General features: G+C 41.9%; 1 protein-coding gene across 1 annotated transcript in view; it reads right to left on the minus strand.

Moving 5' to 3' along the window:
• Positions 1-3,964: 3,964 nt before the first annotated feature.
• Adgrf4 (adhesion G protein-coupled receptor F4) overlaps positions 3,965-15,056 on the minus strand; it is a 12,433-nt gene continuing 1,341 nt past the window's right edge. The window contains exons 3-8 of the mRNA XM_021150122.1: positions 12,172-12,323; positions 9,299-9,568; positions 6,184-7,566; positions 5,481-5,522; positions 4,982-5,041; positions 3,965-4,012 (exon numbers count right to left, since the gene is read on the minus strand). Of these exons, the coding sequence (XP_021005781.1) occupies positions 3,965-4,012; positions 4,982-5,041; positions 5,481-5,522; positions 6,184-7,566; positions 9,299-9,568; positions 12,172-12,323 (1,955 nt within the window). The remainder of the gene's footprint in view (positions 4,013-4,981; positions 5,042-5,480; positions 5,523-6,183; positions 7,567-9,298; positions 9,569-12,171; positions 12,324-15,056) is intronic.

The raw sequence follows: 15,056 nt of genomic DNA on the forward strand, positions 1-15,056 counted from the left end.
ATTAGGAAGGTCGAGAACCACTGTTCTAGGAGAATTATTTTGTTTATTCCTGATACCATCCTGGGAGAAATGAGCTATTATAGCGATTAACAGAGGTGGGATTGCCTGAATACCACGCAGTAGGAAGGCTGCTCCCCGGCTTGTGTTGTCCTGATTCCTGGATCCTAAAATGAACTAAGAAACCCTCTTTGTTCTTCCGGGTACGCAATTAAGTCTTTAGAATAACTCCAGTGCTCTGAATTTACGTTTATGTTGTTTTCTTCGATTGCTTGCTCAATAATCTTATTTCCACTGTGGAAAGTGGAAATAAGTGCGCTCCAGGTTTTAACAAAACTACCCTGGAGAAAATCTCATTTATGTCAAATGGTCTCTGTGTCGTAAGGTCTGCTTCGCGTACGACCAGCAGAGGGCGATATGCAGCTGCGCCCCTCATAGGAATGAGGTATACCTCTCTTTGTCTTCCCCTGATGTGGATCAGAACCCCACCTGAGCCAGGCAGTGGTGGTGCACGCCTTTAATCCCAGCACTTGGGAGACAGAGGCAGGCGGATTTCTGAATTCGAGGCCAGCCTGGTGTACAGAGTGAGTTCCAGGACAGCCAGGACTACACAGAGAAACCCTGTCCCGAAAACTCAAAAAAAGAAAAAAGAACCTCACTTAAAACAAAGCACCCTAGTTTCAGATCTCTGTTCTCTCACCGTGGGTCTCAGGACAGAGCTTCCTCAGTTCTGTATTTAAACCCAATTTTTTACCTGAGATGACTGGTAGAAGGGGCTTCCATGAAGTTGTGGGAGCCTCTATCCCGTTCAGAATCCAGTCCTAATCACTGACCACTGGAGCTCAGCTTACGGTTTAGTCTGTAACCTTGCGTGTGGTTTGAGATCTACAATACTGCCTTTTCTGCATGGCAGACAGTACCTTGTGCTTACCAAACAACACCCAGTGCGTTTCTGTGGCTGGACTGCTCCCCCTCTGTTGGAGCTGGTCCCCACCCCACCCCCAGCCCCTGCTTCTTGGACTTCAAAAACATCAACCACTGTGACTTCCACATCCCTCTATACCGATGCTTATTTGATCCCCAATTTTTTTCTGCCACGGTCCAACTAGTATTCCAGAACCCTCTTGATAACCACGTATATCTAGGTGTAAATTCACAGGCCCCAATTACTGAGAAAATTCAATATGGACAGAGACACCTGCAGAGCATATGCCAAGAAAGATTCGAAATTTAGTTCACCATCTACCTCATAAGTTCAAAAATAGAACTGAAAAATCAAAGAACAATATAGAGTGGACCTTGTGGGCAGGTTTGCTCTCCCAACCTCTCAGCCTTTCTCTAGTACAGATCTAATCCTTCCTGAACTCTGGGCATAACATGTCCCTTGTCTCGTAGCCCCTTTCTCAGGAAGAAGCAAGTGTGCCTTGCCAAGTGTGCTTGAAAAAGGGCCTCAACCACACTTGTCCTCTCCAGAATAGCTGGATAAAGAATTCCCAGAACTCTCCTCCTGTATACAGGATCTAAGAAGGTCACTGTCATCTGGACCTTGCTAGAAAGGCCAGCTCTGATTCTCTGAGGACAGACTAATTAGACATAGTGGAGTTTATCATGCCATTTTGCCTATGTATACAATATCTTTTGGTCACGTTCAACCGTTCCCTTTTACTATTGTTTGACCCTCTCCTGAGTCTTGCTGTTTGTTGTTTTCTGGTTGAATTTTGGCTTTTTGGTTATTTTTGTGTTTGGGTTCTGGTTGGTTGGTTGAGACACAGTCTGACTATGTAGAGGTAACTGGACTGGAACTAACTACCTAAACCAGGCCGGTCTTGAACCCCCAGAGATCTGACTTTCTCTGCCTGATGCCCTGCCTCTTGAGTGCTGAGACTAAGGGCATGAGCCACCACACCTGACACCCCTCTCCCAATCTGTTGGTCACCCCAACTAACAGTCCTTTCACCGCCTTGCTTTTTCAAGGTTCATCTGAATTAGTGTCAGGTTGCAAACCATTCCACCCTGGGTAAATCCCACAGCCTAGAGAATGTCCAGAGCCAGTAGAAGTCAGCTAAAAATTTTTAAATATTAAATCCAAACATAAGACTGAGCACTCAAGTACTCTATGCTGGTTAGTTTTACCTAGCTGTGCCCAATCATGACACAACCTAAAATCAATCACCTGAGAAGAGTCTTACTGAACAGTTATCTAGATCAGATTGCCCTCTGGGCATCTCTATGAGACATTGTTTGGATTGTTAATTGAAGTGAGAGCACTCAGCCCATCATGGACTGCACCACTCTGTTGGCAAAAGGTCCTGAACACTATAAAAGAGGAGAAAGCCAGCTGAGAGCAAGCAAGCAAGCAAGCAAGCATCCATATGTTTTCTCTCTCTGCTCTTGACTGTGTAATGATTCTTAAAGATCCTGTCTTGGCTTCCTCAAAATAATGAACTATAACCTAAAACTGTAAATCAATAAGCCACTCTCCACCCAATCTGTGTTCTTATTGTGTTCTTTCTCACAGCAACAGAAGATAAACTAGACCAGACTACTTGACAGCGTGTTCCCTCCTTAGCTTTCGCAGTACCTATCAGTCTTCAGTCATTTTACTAGAGTCATTTTACTCTCTCTCGCTCTCTTGCTCTCTCACTGTCCTTCTCCTGGGACCTTGGGCCAAACTCCTATAACAACCTGTCAAGTTTATGGAATTTGTAGTGCAGGAAACTTTACAAGATTGCTTCAAACTCAAAGTATCTTTGCTCCTTTCACTAAACTGTTTCAAACCTTTCCCTGGACCATGCCTCAAAAACAACAACAACCTAAAAGAAGACAAGGCAAATGCCAGGTTATGGAATGAGTCACACTCAGTTGTGTATATGTGGAAGGGCCTTAGAAACCCTTCCAAGATACTACTGTGTTCATCCTGAACCTGCTATAATTACTAGTGGCCCAGTTTCTGGCAGCTGTTTGGCAACTTAATTACTTCTTCAGGGCCACCTAATATTTCTTTCCACACAATTTTACCTGTGTAGAAAAAGGTCTTAAGGGTTAACTGTGAATAAGAGGTAGATGCCACATGTCTGCTCACAACCTCTTAGGAATGATTCTAGGCCCCACTTCACATGGGAGAAGCTGGCCTGTCTGTCACTTTGTGACTTTAATCAATCAATGCTTTGTGTCAGCAGCTGGGCTGCTGTCAGTGGCAAAATCAGTTCACAAAAAGGAACTAAGTTGATCTTTAGTTGCCCAAGATGCAGAAAAGAAGCAACAGTAGTAGCCTCTGCTCTCAATAAGACATTGACACTGCATCTCTAAGGCTCAGGGACAGGGACGACTGTGGAAGAGGAGGTGGAGCTGTTCAAAATGCCATTCTCTAGAGTCTAGACAAAGCTCCACCAACTGCAATCATCAGCTCACAACTGCTGCAGATACCTGCACTTGGATAGGCCCTATCAACAATCAGTCAGGGAAAGGGGAGGGACCTTTGCCTCTGAACTACTGGTTATTAATAGATTCTGGGGGAGAAGGAATCACTGTGTTTAGTGAGCCCACTGGGTTCCAATGATTAGCTCCAAGCCCGTGGTCATTGTCAGCCCTAGTTGAGCATAGTGGTTCAGAAGACAAAACTAATAGACATGATCATGAGAGATTTGTGGGTACAAACGAGGGTGCACAGGTGACGTAGGAAGGAGGTGACTGATGTCTCAGTATTCATTGCCTACATGTGCAAAACTGTCAAGGAACACACTTAACTAATAAGGAAAATAAATACTTTTAAAAGGAATCAAGGTATGTGAGCTTGGCAGATGGCTCTGTGCACCATAGAGAAGAGTCTCTCTGCTGAGAGTCCTGCTATCCTGTTCCTATCATCCAGACCCAGTAACCCACAGTGCTCACCAGCTCACTCACAAGAGGTTCAGTGACACTCGCAAGTAAAGTTTCCACTTAAGTTTTCAATACTCACATTGCAGTCTCAGCGATTCAGTATTCTGGATCCATTGGCTGGACTTAATGACACCTTCTAAATGGGGTGAGAGTAACAGAGATGACAATGGATAATGATACTGGCCAAAAAAAAAAAGAACTATGTATATTTACAGATTAATGTGCAAGCTGCCTAAAGATAGTAGTGTGAAAATGAAACTATGAAGAGAAATACCCGAATTGATACAGCCACAAAGGATTGAATTGTTGTATTTTACTGAATGTAACATTACGAGTGACCTTGTTGTCTTTGTTTTGCTTTTTTAAGCAAAGGCTATTTATAAATATTTATTATAAATAAAGACTATTTAAATAAAATTAGTCAGTTAAGATACCACCTATCTTAAAATTGATGAACTGAGATACTAAAGTCAAGCTTGGAAATAGCCATAGATGGCGCTTCTCAATATATCCAGAAAGTCTATTCAACACTCTGGGGGACAAGTTACTGGCTGAACAAATACTTTTTTAACAGATGCAGAAATGTTGACACTCTACTTGTGGCCTTTGAAGACATATTGCCCCCTTCAAAGTCTTCATTACAGTCATTAAGTCCACTGTTAGTCCGATCCAAGAAAATATGGTCTGCTGGAAAGAGTCCTGAACATGGAGGATGGGAAGACTTTGGTTGGCATTTATTCTGCTTCTAATGAGATGCATGACATTGCACACGCATAACTAAATTCCCAGCTAAACTCCTCACCTGTGAAATGAGGAGGTTAAACCAAAATCTTATTTTTAACTCAACTCTATTTCCCAGATCCCAACATTTATAAATCTCTGGTCCTGGGTTCATCTCAATGGCCCCACGTCAAGCCACATGCACATACTAAGTTCCCTGCAAAGGTATCTTCTGCTAGCTTTCCATTTCTGTGCAATCCTCCATGTTGGTGAAATGAGAAAGAGTGATTCATTTTGCTAACAAATTCTGACTGCTGGGCTACAGCATCCAACTCTGCACGAGCAGAGACCCTGACCCTCCGGTAGTCACTAGAAGGGACCTTACCTCTGCTGCCCTTGATTTCCCCTTCAATGAAGATACCCTCATCCTCAGAGCATCTCTTATCTGAAAAGAAATGACAGTTAGTGGTCAACAGGTGTCAAGGGAAGCAACAGCCCTCCGGAGTACAGACACATGGACCAGAGCAGTGACTCTGGCCAGAGCAACATGAGGTGGCTCAGCACAGCACCCAGCAAGCAACCAGACTCACATAAAAATTGAAACGTGATTACATCAATCCACAGAACCATTTTCAAAGTATGGCCGTGGTTTCTGTTCTTTTTACCAATAATATCTTGTTGCAATCTCTACTTCTATGATCTCTTGATCATAGACGAGCACAGAGAGTATGGACTTCTTTTCTTTCTTCCACATAGCTGATGACCTGAGCTGCACTCACAAGCTTAGCAACCCTAGATTCACTCCGGTTAAAATGATTTAACCCTCCTGCTTCCCTCAGCCACACAGAATTGGGTAGAGCAATAAATGAATAAATTCAGTTTACCTTGTGATCCATAATGGTACCAAACAGCAAGATGAAAAAGCCCTGTGGTGAATTCAACAGAATCATGAGGGACAGCTTCTCAAATAGTACCCCAGTTTTATTTTAACCCGCCTCCCCTACCCTTGCCCTTGCCCCAGATAATTTGTGTGTGTGTGTGGGGGGGTGTTGTTGTTGTATTTATTTGTTTGTTTGATTGATTGATTGATTGATTGATTGATTGTTTTTTTAAAAGGTTGTTCTGTCCTGCCCCTAGCTGACACAGTTGGGATCCCGAACCCAAATGTCCCACTGTTATATCAGTTTCTGAAGATACATAGATAGATGGTAGATAAAAAGAGAGGTGATAGGTGATTGATAGAGATAGATGATAGAGAGATAATAGATGATAGATTGATACATAGTTACATAGATGCATAGATAGATGCTCTTAAGTGGTTTGAAACATTATCAGTGCAAATGGGAGACATATTCAGACAGCCCTGAAAAATAGGAAGATACTATATTCATCCCACTGCCCTGTTTCAGGATCCCAGCTGACACACTGACTGCTGGTGCTCTGGGATTTATTGATTTTATCAACGGTGAGTATGATTTCGTTCAGACCTTCTGGTATATATTGGTACCTTTTAATGGTAAATAAATCACAGTCATTCTCTGGTGTCTAGCCAGAAATACAAAGCAGAATCCCTCTCCTATAACATACCTGGAAAGCATTGAGCAAGGCGAAGATTATATGGAATACCAGGTGTACGCCTTCTAGCAGGGTTGTTAGACCAAAACCCCAGGTCAGTCCCAGAAGTGGGGTTAGGATGGCAACATTTTTGCTGATCCTGAAAACAATGGCCATATCCTGAGATTTTGAACTGCCAATCAAGGGCCTCTGTGTGTTGATAGCAACTGCCAGAACCACAAGGAGATTCACAGCCACAATGGCCAAGGCTGGGATAGCAAAAGCAAAAAGGGCTTTGGTTTGGTTCCAATTAAGCCAACAGGCATCTTTTCTGGTGTAGCCTTCCCCAGGCTCCGTGACAGTAACAGTGATGACCGCAATCACAAGGGGACACCCATAGCCAATGGCAAAGCCAATGGCCATCATCCGAGACTTCATCATCCTGCGGAAGACAACCACTATTCCATAGACTATGAGCAGCGCTTTGAAGAGCATCCAGAAGAACAAGGAGAGGAAGAAGAAGTGGCAGAGAAATGTCACAGCCACACACCACTTGTGATCCTCCTGAACGTTGGCACTAAAGTTGGAGCCAATGATGAACCACACATTGGCAGTCAGGAGGGACACTGCAATGTTCACGATGCACACGTGGCGCATGTAGGATATCTCTGTCACAACCACCCGGGACCAGACGATGGCCTCGATGACCAGGCAGAGCACCAAGCTAAAGATGGAGACGCTGAGTCCAATGAAGGTGATATGGTTCAGAATCGTATTCTTTACAGGCTTAGAAGACATGAGGATGGAGAAGGACGTCACAGCTTTGGTGTGCCTGCACCGGCATTTCACTGTGCTATTGATATCTGACATCACTGTACATGGGCTCTCATCCCACTGCCCTGTTGCAGGATCCCAGCTGACACACTGGCTGCTGGTGCTCTGGGATTTATTGATTTTATCAAAGGTGAGTATGATTTCGTTCAGACCTTCTGGCAAAACCAGTGATAGGATGAGATCATCTATGGGCTTTTGGAGACTTGTATTTGGCTGATGGACTTCTTTTAGAATGGCGCCCAAGGTTGGAAAAGCTACAACTATGGCTTGGGAGGCATTGAACGACAGCTCCTGTAATGCTTGCCTGGGAATTTCGATCACCACTAAGACATCTTCTGTAGCATTGTACCTGGGTACAGAGAGGCTGAGGCTGTGCTCTGAGGTACTGTGAGAGATGCGAGAGCCTTTCGTCTGAATAAAGAGTTCATCTACGATGCTCTCAGATTTACCTTGGATTTGGAGTTTCTTGGCAAAAGAGTTCACTGACTCCAACAGATCTGAGCTGGCATTTTTGTTGGCAATGAAAGCCCAATTTGAAATGGCAGTGGGGCCAAGGATGTGGTTGGCCACTTTGCCATAGTTCTGCAAGGGAAACAATGCTGTTAGTGTAAAAAAGGTCAATTTCTAAAATCTGAAGTTCTGGCAGATCTAATTATTTTATCTTATTTGATACCTGCCTCTTTAAATTCACTACTTATTGCAAATGTGCATTAGTAAGGCTAATGGAAGAAAATTAAAAGGCTATAAAGAATATGTTGTCCTGGCTAGTTTTATGTCAACCTGACACAAGCTATAGTCATCTGAAAGGTGGGAACCACAATTGAAAAATATGTTTCCATAAAATCCAGCTGAAGGGCATCTTCTTAATTAGTGACTGATATAGGAGGGCCCAGGCCATTGTGGGAGGGGCCATCCCTGGATTGGTGGTTCTAAGTTCTATAAGAAAGCAGGCTGAGAAATTCATGATGAACAAGCCAATAGGCAACATCTCTTCATGGCCTCTGATCAGCTCCCAACTCCAGAATCCTACCCTGTTTCAGCTCCGGTCCTGGCTTCCTTCAAATGATGGACTATGATGTGGATGTGTAAGCCAAATAAATCCTTTCCTCCCTAATTTGCTTTTTGATCATGGTATTTCATCACAGGAACAGAAACCCTAACTACAAGAGCAGTTGAGGGCATTCTCTGCTCTTGCAGAGGTCCCGGGATCAGTTGCTCGGAGCCACATAGCAGCTTACAACCATCTGTAACTCCAGATCCAGTTCTGGCCTCTGAAGGCACTGTACACACATAGTATACAGACATACGTCCAGACAAAACACCCATACACATAAAAAAATAAACAAATCTTTTGAAAAGAATATGTATCATATATACATGTTTATATCATATATACATATATGCACATGTATATATGTACACATAATATTCATTGTATACATGTGTATATAAACATGTATATAATAAGCATTATTATATGTCCATATTATACATGTAATATATTTATATATATGACACATACATGTATATGAAACATATATGTATCATGTATTATATATACATATATATGCTTACCTCATTATTATTATTGGATCTGAGGAAGATCTTCACAATACAGAATGTAGAATTAAAGTTCCATAAAATGTGAATGATTGTTTTATGAAAGGAACTGTCTGTATATTTCATGACGAATTTAAGAAATACTACATACATACCATATCTCTATATTCCTCCATTTAGTAATAAACTCCAATGCTCAAGATCACACTAAAGTCACTGAGAAGCTGACCTGGGTCTTGCTGGAAGAGCTGTCAATTAGGAGAGTGCTTTACTAACATACATGTACTTCGGGGTTCCATTCCCAATGCTGCAAAAACTGGCTGGAGTAATGCATGTCTGAAATCCCAGGGAGGTGCAGGCAGGAGGTTCAGAAGTGCAAAGTCATCCTCAGTTGTATAGGAAGTTTAAAGGTAGCCTGGGCTACATTAAACCTCGTCTCAAAAACTGAAACCAAAAGACCTATCCTAGGCAACACATTTAACTTTTAACACACAGCTTCTAACTACTGCGATGATATACAACTCCCTTCTAAAAATGAAAGTCAAATATCGTGATCTACTAGGGTAAACCTGATCTATGGCCACTGCTCTGTATCAAATATCTAACATTCATAAAGAATGCTGAACAGAAATATCTGCTGCTACTATTATGGTTGTTGTATATTTTACTCTGAAAACAACATCTGAAACTGTTAAAAATCGAAGATTTAAGAAAAGTCGTATCTGTGTTGAGTGAGATTCATTTTTTTAAGTACCTTCATTTTCTTCCAATTCACATTATCATGTATTCCAGAAGTTTGCAGGTTTGAAGAGATATTTTTTAATAACTCTACTATGAATGCAATATTTCCAGATGTAACTGCAGATGATTTCACAGCATCAACAATGCAAACGTAGTCCTCGGGGCAGTACTTTTGGATTCCTTGAAATACATTTCCAATATGGACTGGTGCTGCATTGCCAATTAAGCTCATGGGAAAAACAGAAGAAGACGCCAAGGATAGGCTAGCTGCAGGATGTATGCGCTGCGTAAAAATAATAAGAATAAGAATAATAAACCAACATGTGTTAGATGAAAGGAACTAAACAACACACAAGTCCCATGGGAAAAGCAGGTAGCTGAGGAGAGAACCTAAAAGGAGTTCACTTGCTGAGAATAATTTAAGACAGTCACAGAAGGCCTGGCTATCACCAAAATTCCCAGAGATGAGACTAGTGACCCTCTTTAGGATTTGCTTTCAGAATAATGATTAAAACTGAAGTGTTAGTGTGGGTGTAGGTGGGTGTGTGGGTGGATGTGTGCATGCACTAGTGTTATGAATATATGCACACGTTCTTGTATATATACATCATAAGGTGGAGATTACCCTCACCTGTATACACACATATGAACATCAAGAGTCAACATCAGATTTGTTCCTCATTCAACTTCTCCACTTAAAAAATTATAATTTTTAAGATTTATTTTATGTTTAATTATGTATACCTATGTACATCTCTGTGTGGCTAGGTGCATATCAGCACAGGTACCTGGGAGGTCAAAAGAGAAGACTGGCTTTCTTTAGAGCTAGATTTACAAGCAGTTGTGGGCCTTCCAACCTGGATGCTGGGAACCAAAACCTGGGCCTCTGAAAGGGCAGTAAGATTTCTTAACCTCTGAGCCATCTTTCCAGCTCTTTGATTTTTAAGATGAGGGTCTCTCAATGAACTTGGAGCTCATTGGTTTTCTATGCTGGCTGGCTACGCACGCTCCAGTGAACTCTGCTTGGCAGACCGAGAAGCCTGAAAGCACTCACAAGGCAAAGAGTTTCAAGGAAACTTAACCTCTTGGAACCAGGGATTCTCATAACCTGTATACTCACACCCTATCCCCGAGTTAGTCTGGTGTATGGATCCATGTGCTCTCTTTTAGTATTATTTTATTATAAGTGCCTTTAAAGATTGAATGCTAACATAGCTAAGCCTTCACCAGTGTTCCAACATCCTAGAAATTCCAGGAAACCGACAAACTTGGAATTCAGTAGGAATTCAGTGAGAAGGTTATCTATTCAGTAACATTCAAATTTACTTCTAGTAGAGAGGGTGAAACTAATTAGGCATTACAAAGAATGGAGCTGCAATACCTCAGGGCAGAGTGTTTACTTGGGACAATAGCCAGTCTTACCCAGACAAGGGAATACACAATAGCCTAGGGAATAGGTGGGTTTACCATGAGAGAGTTAGGGAATCCCCCTGAGGCAGATTTCTTCACTAGAACCCCTGGTGGTGGGTTTAATAATAGACTAGCATTACACCTGGCTCCCTTCTTAGAGGTAAACAGCAGCACTTGGTCCCCGCCATCTTTTGATGTATACATCCCTTTTGTATTGTGTCACTGTAACTTGGTGGATGTATCTCGCCTGGTTTCTTGTTATTCTTCTGTATAAAAAGGTTTGATGCTCAACTTGACATTACATTCAGATTCTACACAACCTCTCGTGTTGATCTGTCTATCATTCATTTTGCCGACTCCTTGTCCACCTGCAACCAGAGACCCGTTCTACACAGAGAGGGACCAAAAGGGTCTGCTGCACTGGCTGAGTAGCAAACACAGGGATCTCCCCAACACTGGAGCTGCAGGCACACAGGGCATTTACAGAGGTTCTGGGTTCTGGAACTACACCCTCATGGTTACTGGCATGGCAAGCACTTTACCCACTGAACTGTCTCCCCAGCCCTTTAAGACAAATTCTACAGAAGTGGGGGAAGGAAGATCCAGGTGGAATTTGAAAGGAAAGTTATTTGGGAAGGTTAGCTATTCAAAGCCACATACAAAAGAATTGCAACTTAAAAAAAAAAAAAAAAGGACATTTTCCCAATTGTAAGTCAGTTGACCATTTCCTGTTATTTTTACCTATACTCCTTCAGAAGTGACTTTGAATAAGCAAGCACTTCCATTCCTTCATGCCTATCTCTGTAGTTACAGGGACTTCACCATGATTGCCTATGTGGTGAAAGCCACACCATCCGCAATTCTTTCATAAAGCCACTGTTAAATACAAAAGGGTAGTGATCCATGACCTTCAGTGGGATTGGAGAGAAAGAGAAAAAACTGGATGCAGAGGAGAAGTATATGAGAAAGATTTTTATCATAATTGAGGCAAGTAGGTGCCATTGAATTTTTATTCCTTCTGCATTCTGTTTTAGTTAAAGGATTGAAAGCATTAGAAAAGAAGTCATGTTTAATTTAATCCAAGGCATATTTTGTTGATTAACTAAAACAAGAGGCATATAAATCCACCCATAAAGCTATGCTGACAGTTCTGAGCCATCATTTGCACATAGTTTAAGTAACTGATACTAGATATGTTTAACCTCTCGTTTCCAAGGTTTTGGCACAATCTCATTTCTCCACTGAACTTCTCACCCAAGTCCAGAACTTATTCTTTATGAGAGGAATAGGAAGAATGTCAGGAGAGAGACATCAGAGTGTACGTAAAGAAAGATGGCATGGGGCAGGTGCAAGCCACCAGGTAGCTTTCGCCAAGCCCAAGCCTGAGACTTACTGTCTCAGATGAAAATGAAAGAGCACCTGCCCCCAACTCTGGAAGGGTTAGCTCCCGTCACTAGGAATACACCAGAGCATCACCTGAAACAAGGTGTCCACAGAGAGACTTGTGCATGTTTCGATTGTTTTTTGCCATTTGTTTTGATTACATGTGAATACGATTTCTCCACGGAAGTTCCAAGGACAGCTCTGGTTACAGCTGGAAGAAGAGCTGCACAGTCCATCACATTTACCTGAAAACAGGAAGAAAAGAAAAAAGGAAAAAAAACCCAGCAAGTCAGAGGTCAAATTACCATTTCCACACTCTGACGAATGTCTCTTGTTCATTCTGAGACTTTATCAAATTGCCTTCTCAGAGGCAAGAAAAAGCTGTGTGGTCGAAGGTGAAGCTAGTGTCCAGACAGAGTGAGCAGGAAGCAGAAAGAGGGACCTCAGTGTGTTCCAAACCCCTATTGAGAACCCCCTCCCATGGCAGGAGAGGAAGAGACGATGGGAAGAGCATGAGAGCTTTTTATATGACAGTGGTTCAAGAGAGAAAGTCCCCCAATGAGCTCATGTATTTGAACACTTGCTCCTCCATTGGTTGCATTGTTTGGGGACATTATGGAATGTTTTGGATGCTAAGTGTTACTGGAGAAATTGTATCATGGAGGGCAGGCATTGAGAGTGCATAGCCTCACCCCAATTCTATGTTGCCCTCTCTGGTTGAAAATGTAACTTCTCTGGTCCCTGAGAGGTCTGGTTGTCTGCTACCATACCTCCACCACCATTATGGACTCTCCCCCTGGAACCAAAAGCCAAAATAAATGATCTCTTGTAGTTGTATGTTTTCTGTAAGCTCATGTCTTTCCTCCCAGCTCCTGCTCCAAGAATACTGTCTCAAAGACTCAAATATATTTACAAATACTTAGGCCAAAAGCTTTGGCTGTTCCCCAACTAGCTCATTAGTTAATCACCCCATTATTCTATTTTAAGTTCTGCCACATAGATGGTTACCTGATCCTCAGTTTTTTGCAGCTATCTCTCCATCACCATTCCAAGGCCAAGTTTACACTGTCTGTACCAGAATGCTACCCCCTTTCTCCCAATCTCTCTTCTCTTCTCTTCTCTTCTCTTCTCTTCTCTTCTCTTCTCTTCTCTTCTCTTCTCTTCTCTTCTCTTCTCTTCTCTTCTCTTCTCTTCTCTCTCGCACTCTCTGCTGGAACTCCCACCTCCCAATTTCCTTCACTGGCCAATCAGCTTTTTATTGACAGTGAATGCTTTTACACAGTGCACAGGAGACTATTTCTACACTCACACTCTCTTCCAGAAGTTGCTGTAAGTCATAGTATTTTATCAAAGCAACAAATGATAAGTAATATCAGTGCTCAACAGAAAACATGATTGCATTTGTGACTAAAAGAGAATTGATAGGTGCACAGCGTAAGCATCCTTGAACTTTTCTGTATAGAGCTATACAAATAGAGCTGGTAGGTAAGATGGAGGGAATGCTCATAATCTTAATTATCCTCTAGGCACAGTCACTTGTCATTAGTCATTGAAGTTACTTTCTAGATAGTCATCATGAATACTGAATTAGTAGTGAGCTACCATTCTAGAGGAATACTGGTCCTCTAGAAAAGCACCCAGACCTCTGAACCACAGCACAATCTCTCTAGTACCTGCAGAGTAAATATTTACAGCTTTCTTGCTCTTGGTCTCTGTGTCATCTACTTCAACAATAATTTTTATCGTGAAAGCAACTAAAGACAAAAAGGAAGTTAGTAGTCATTGCCATGTTCTGATAAAACTTGTGGTGTGTCTACTTGGCTCATGGGTCAGCATGGGCTATAAGCTTCAGAATTAAGTGATGAAGCCATTGAAGTACTTCTAGAAGAACTTTCAAAGCACAGTGCTCATAAAACAGAAAGAGGTAGGTGAGAGCCCCACATAGTGATGCACCCTTGCAACTTCAGTACTTGGGAGAGAAAATCAACAGAATAGCCCTGAGTTCAAGGCCAACCTGGGCTACACAGTACGTTTAAGTGTCAAGTTAAATAGCCAAAGTCTGCCTCAAAAGAAAAAAGAAAAGGAAGTCAAGAAGACAAAATAGTATTGAAAGATATTACAGTGTTGAAATCAGTAAAAATGGCAAAACAATTCATAGAGAATGAAGGAGTACCACCATGTTTATAACCTGGACAGCTCTAGGTATAACTCCACTTCCTAGCAAAGGAAGTAAGTAGGTTTGTATTTTTTTCCTTAACATCTACCCAGGATACTTATTTTGGCAAGTGTATAAACTAGAATAGTACTTAATTTCTTCATCCACTGGTTGGAGATGGTGCTGTTGCCAATGTGTTATGGGGCAACATGTTGCACAACAGTTAATGTTTAAATACCTAGCAATTGTTAGCTTCCTTTCTGTCCCCCTTCCCTTCCCAAGACCACATTTCTATAGATAGATTGGCCAGTAGACTTAAACCTGACCATGGAGAATACAATGACCCAAAATGTCTGGGTCAAGCAACATGATATCACAATGTTAGTAATGATAATGTTCTCATTCCTCTACTTCAGGAGTGTAACCAGTCTTTCCACTGTCAAATCACTTTGTGTTGCTTTGCCAGAGCTCACAGCACAAATGTGTCTTGTACATTTAAGAACCCTGAATATACCCTCAAAGGAACGAACAGTGTCCTCTTGTCCTGTTTTGAGTTTAACAAACTTATTTCCCTTTTAAGTTCCTAAATGGAAATTTGTTCACTATTTTAGAGTATGTATGAATATTTGTTGATTTGTTTGAATGGTTATATGAGGAAAGAAAATCTATCAGTGCTGGTAAACACAGAGAATTTATGAGACATTATTATTGCATTAGAAAGCCTGAGGCTGGCGCACGCCTTTAATCCTAGCACTTGGGAGGCAGAGGCAGGCAGATTTCTGAGTTTGAGGCCAGCCTGGTCTACAAAGTGAGTTCCAGGACA

This window comes from Mus caroli, chromosome 17, assembly GCF_900094665.2.
Source record: "Mus caroli chromosome 17, CAROLI_EIJ_v1.1, whole genome shotgun sequence".
In the NCBI taxonomy this organism is placed as follows: Eukaryota; Metazoa; Chordata; class Mammalia; order Rodentia; family Muridae; genus Mus; species Mus caroli.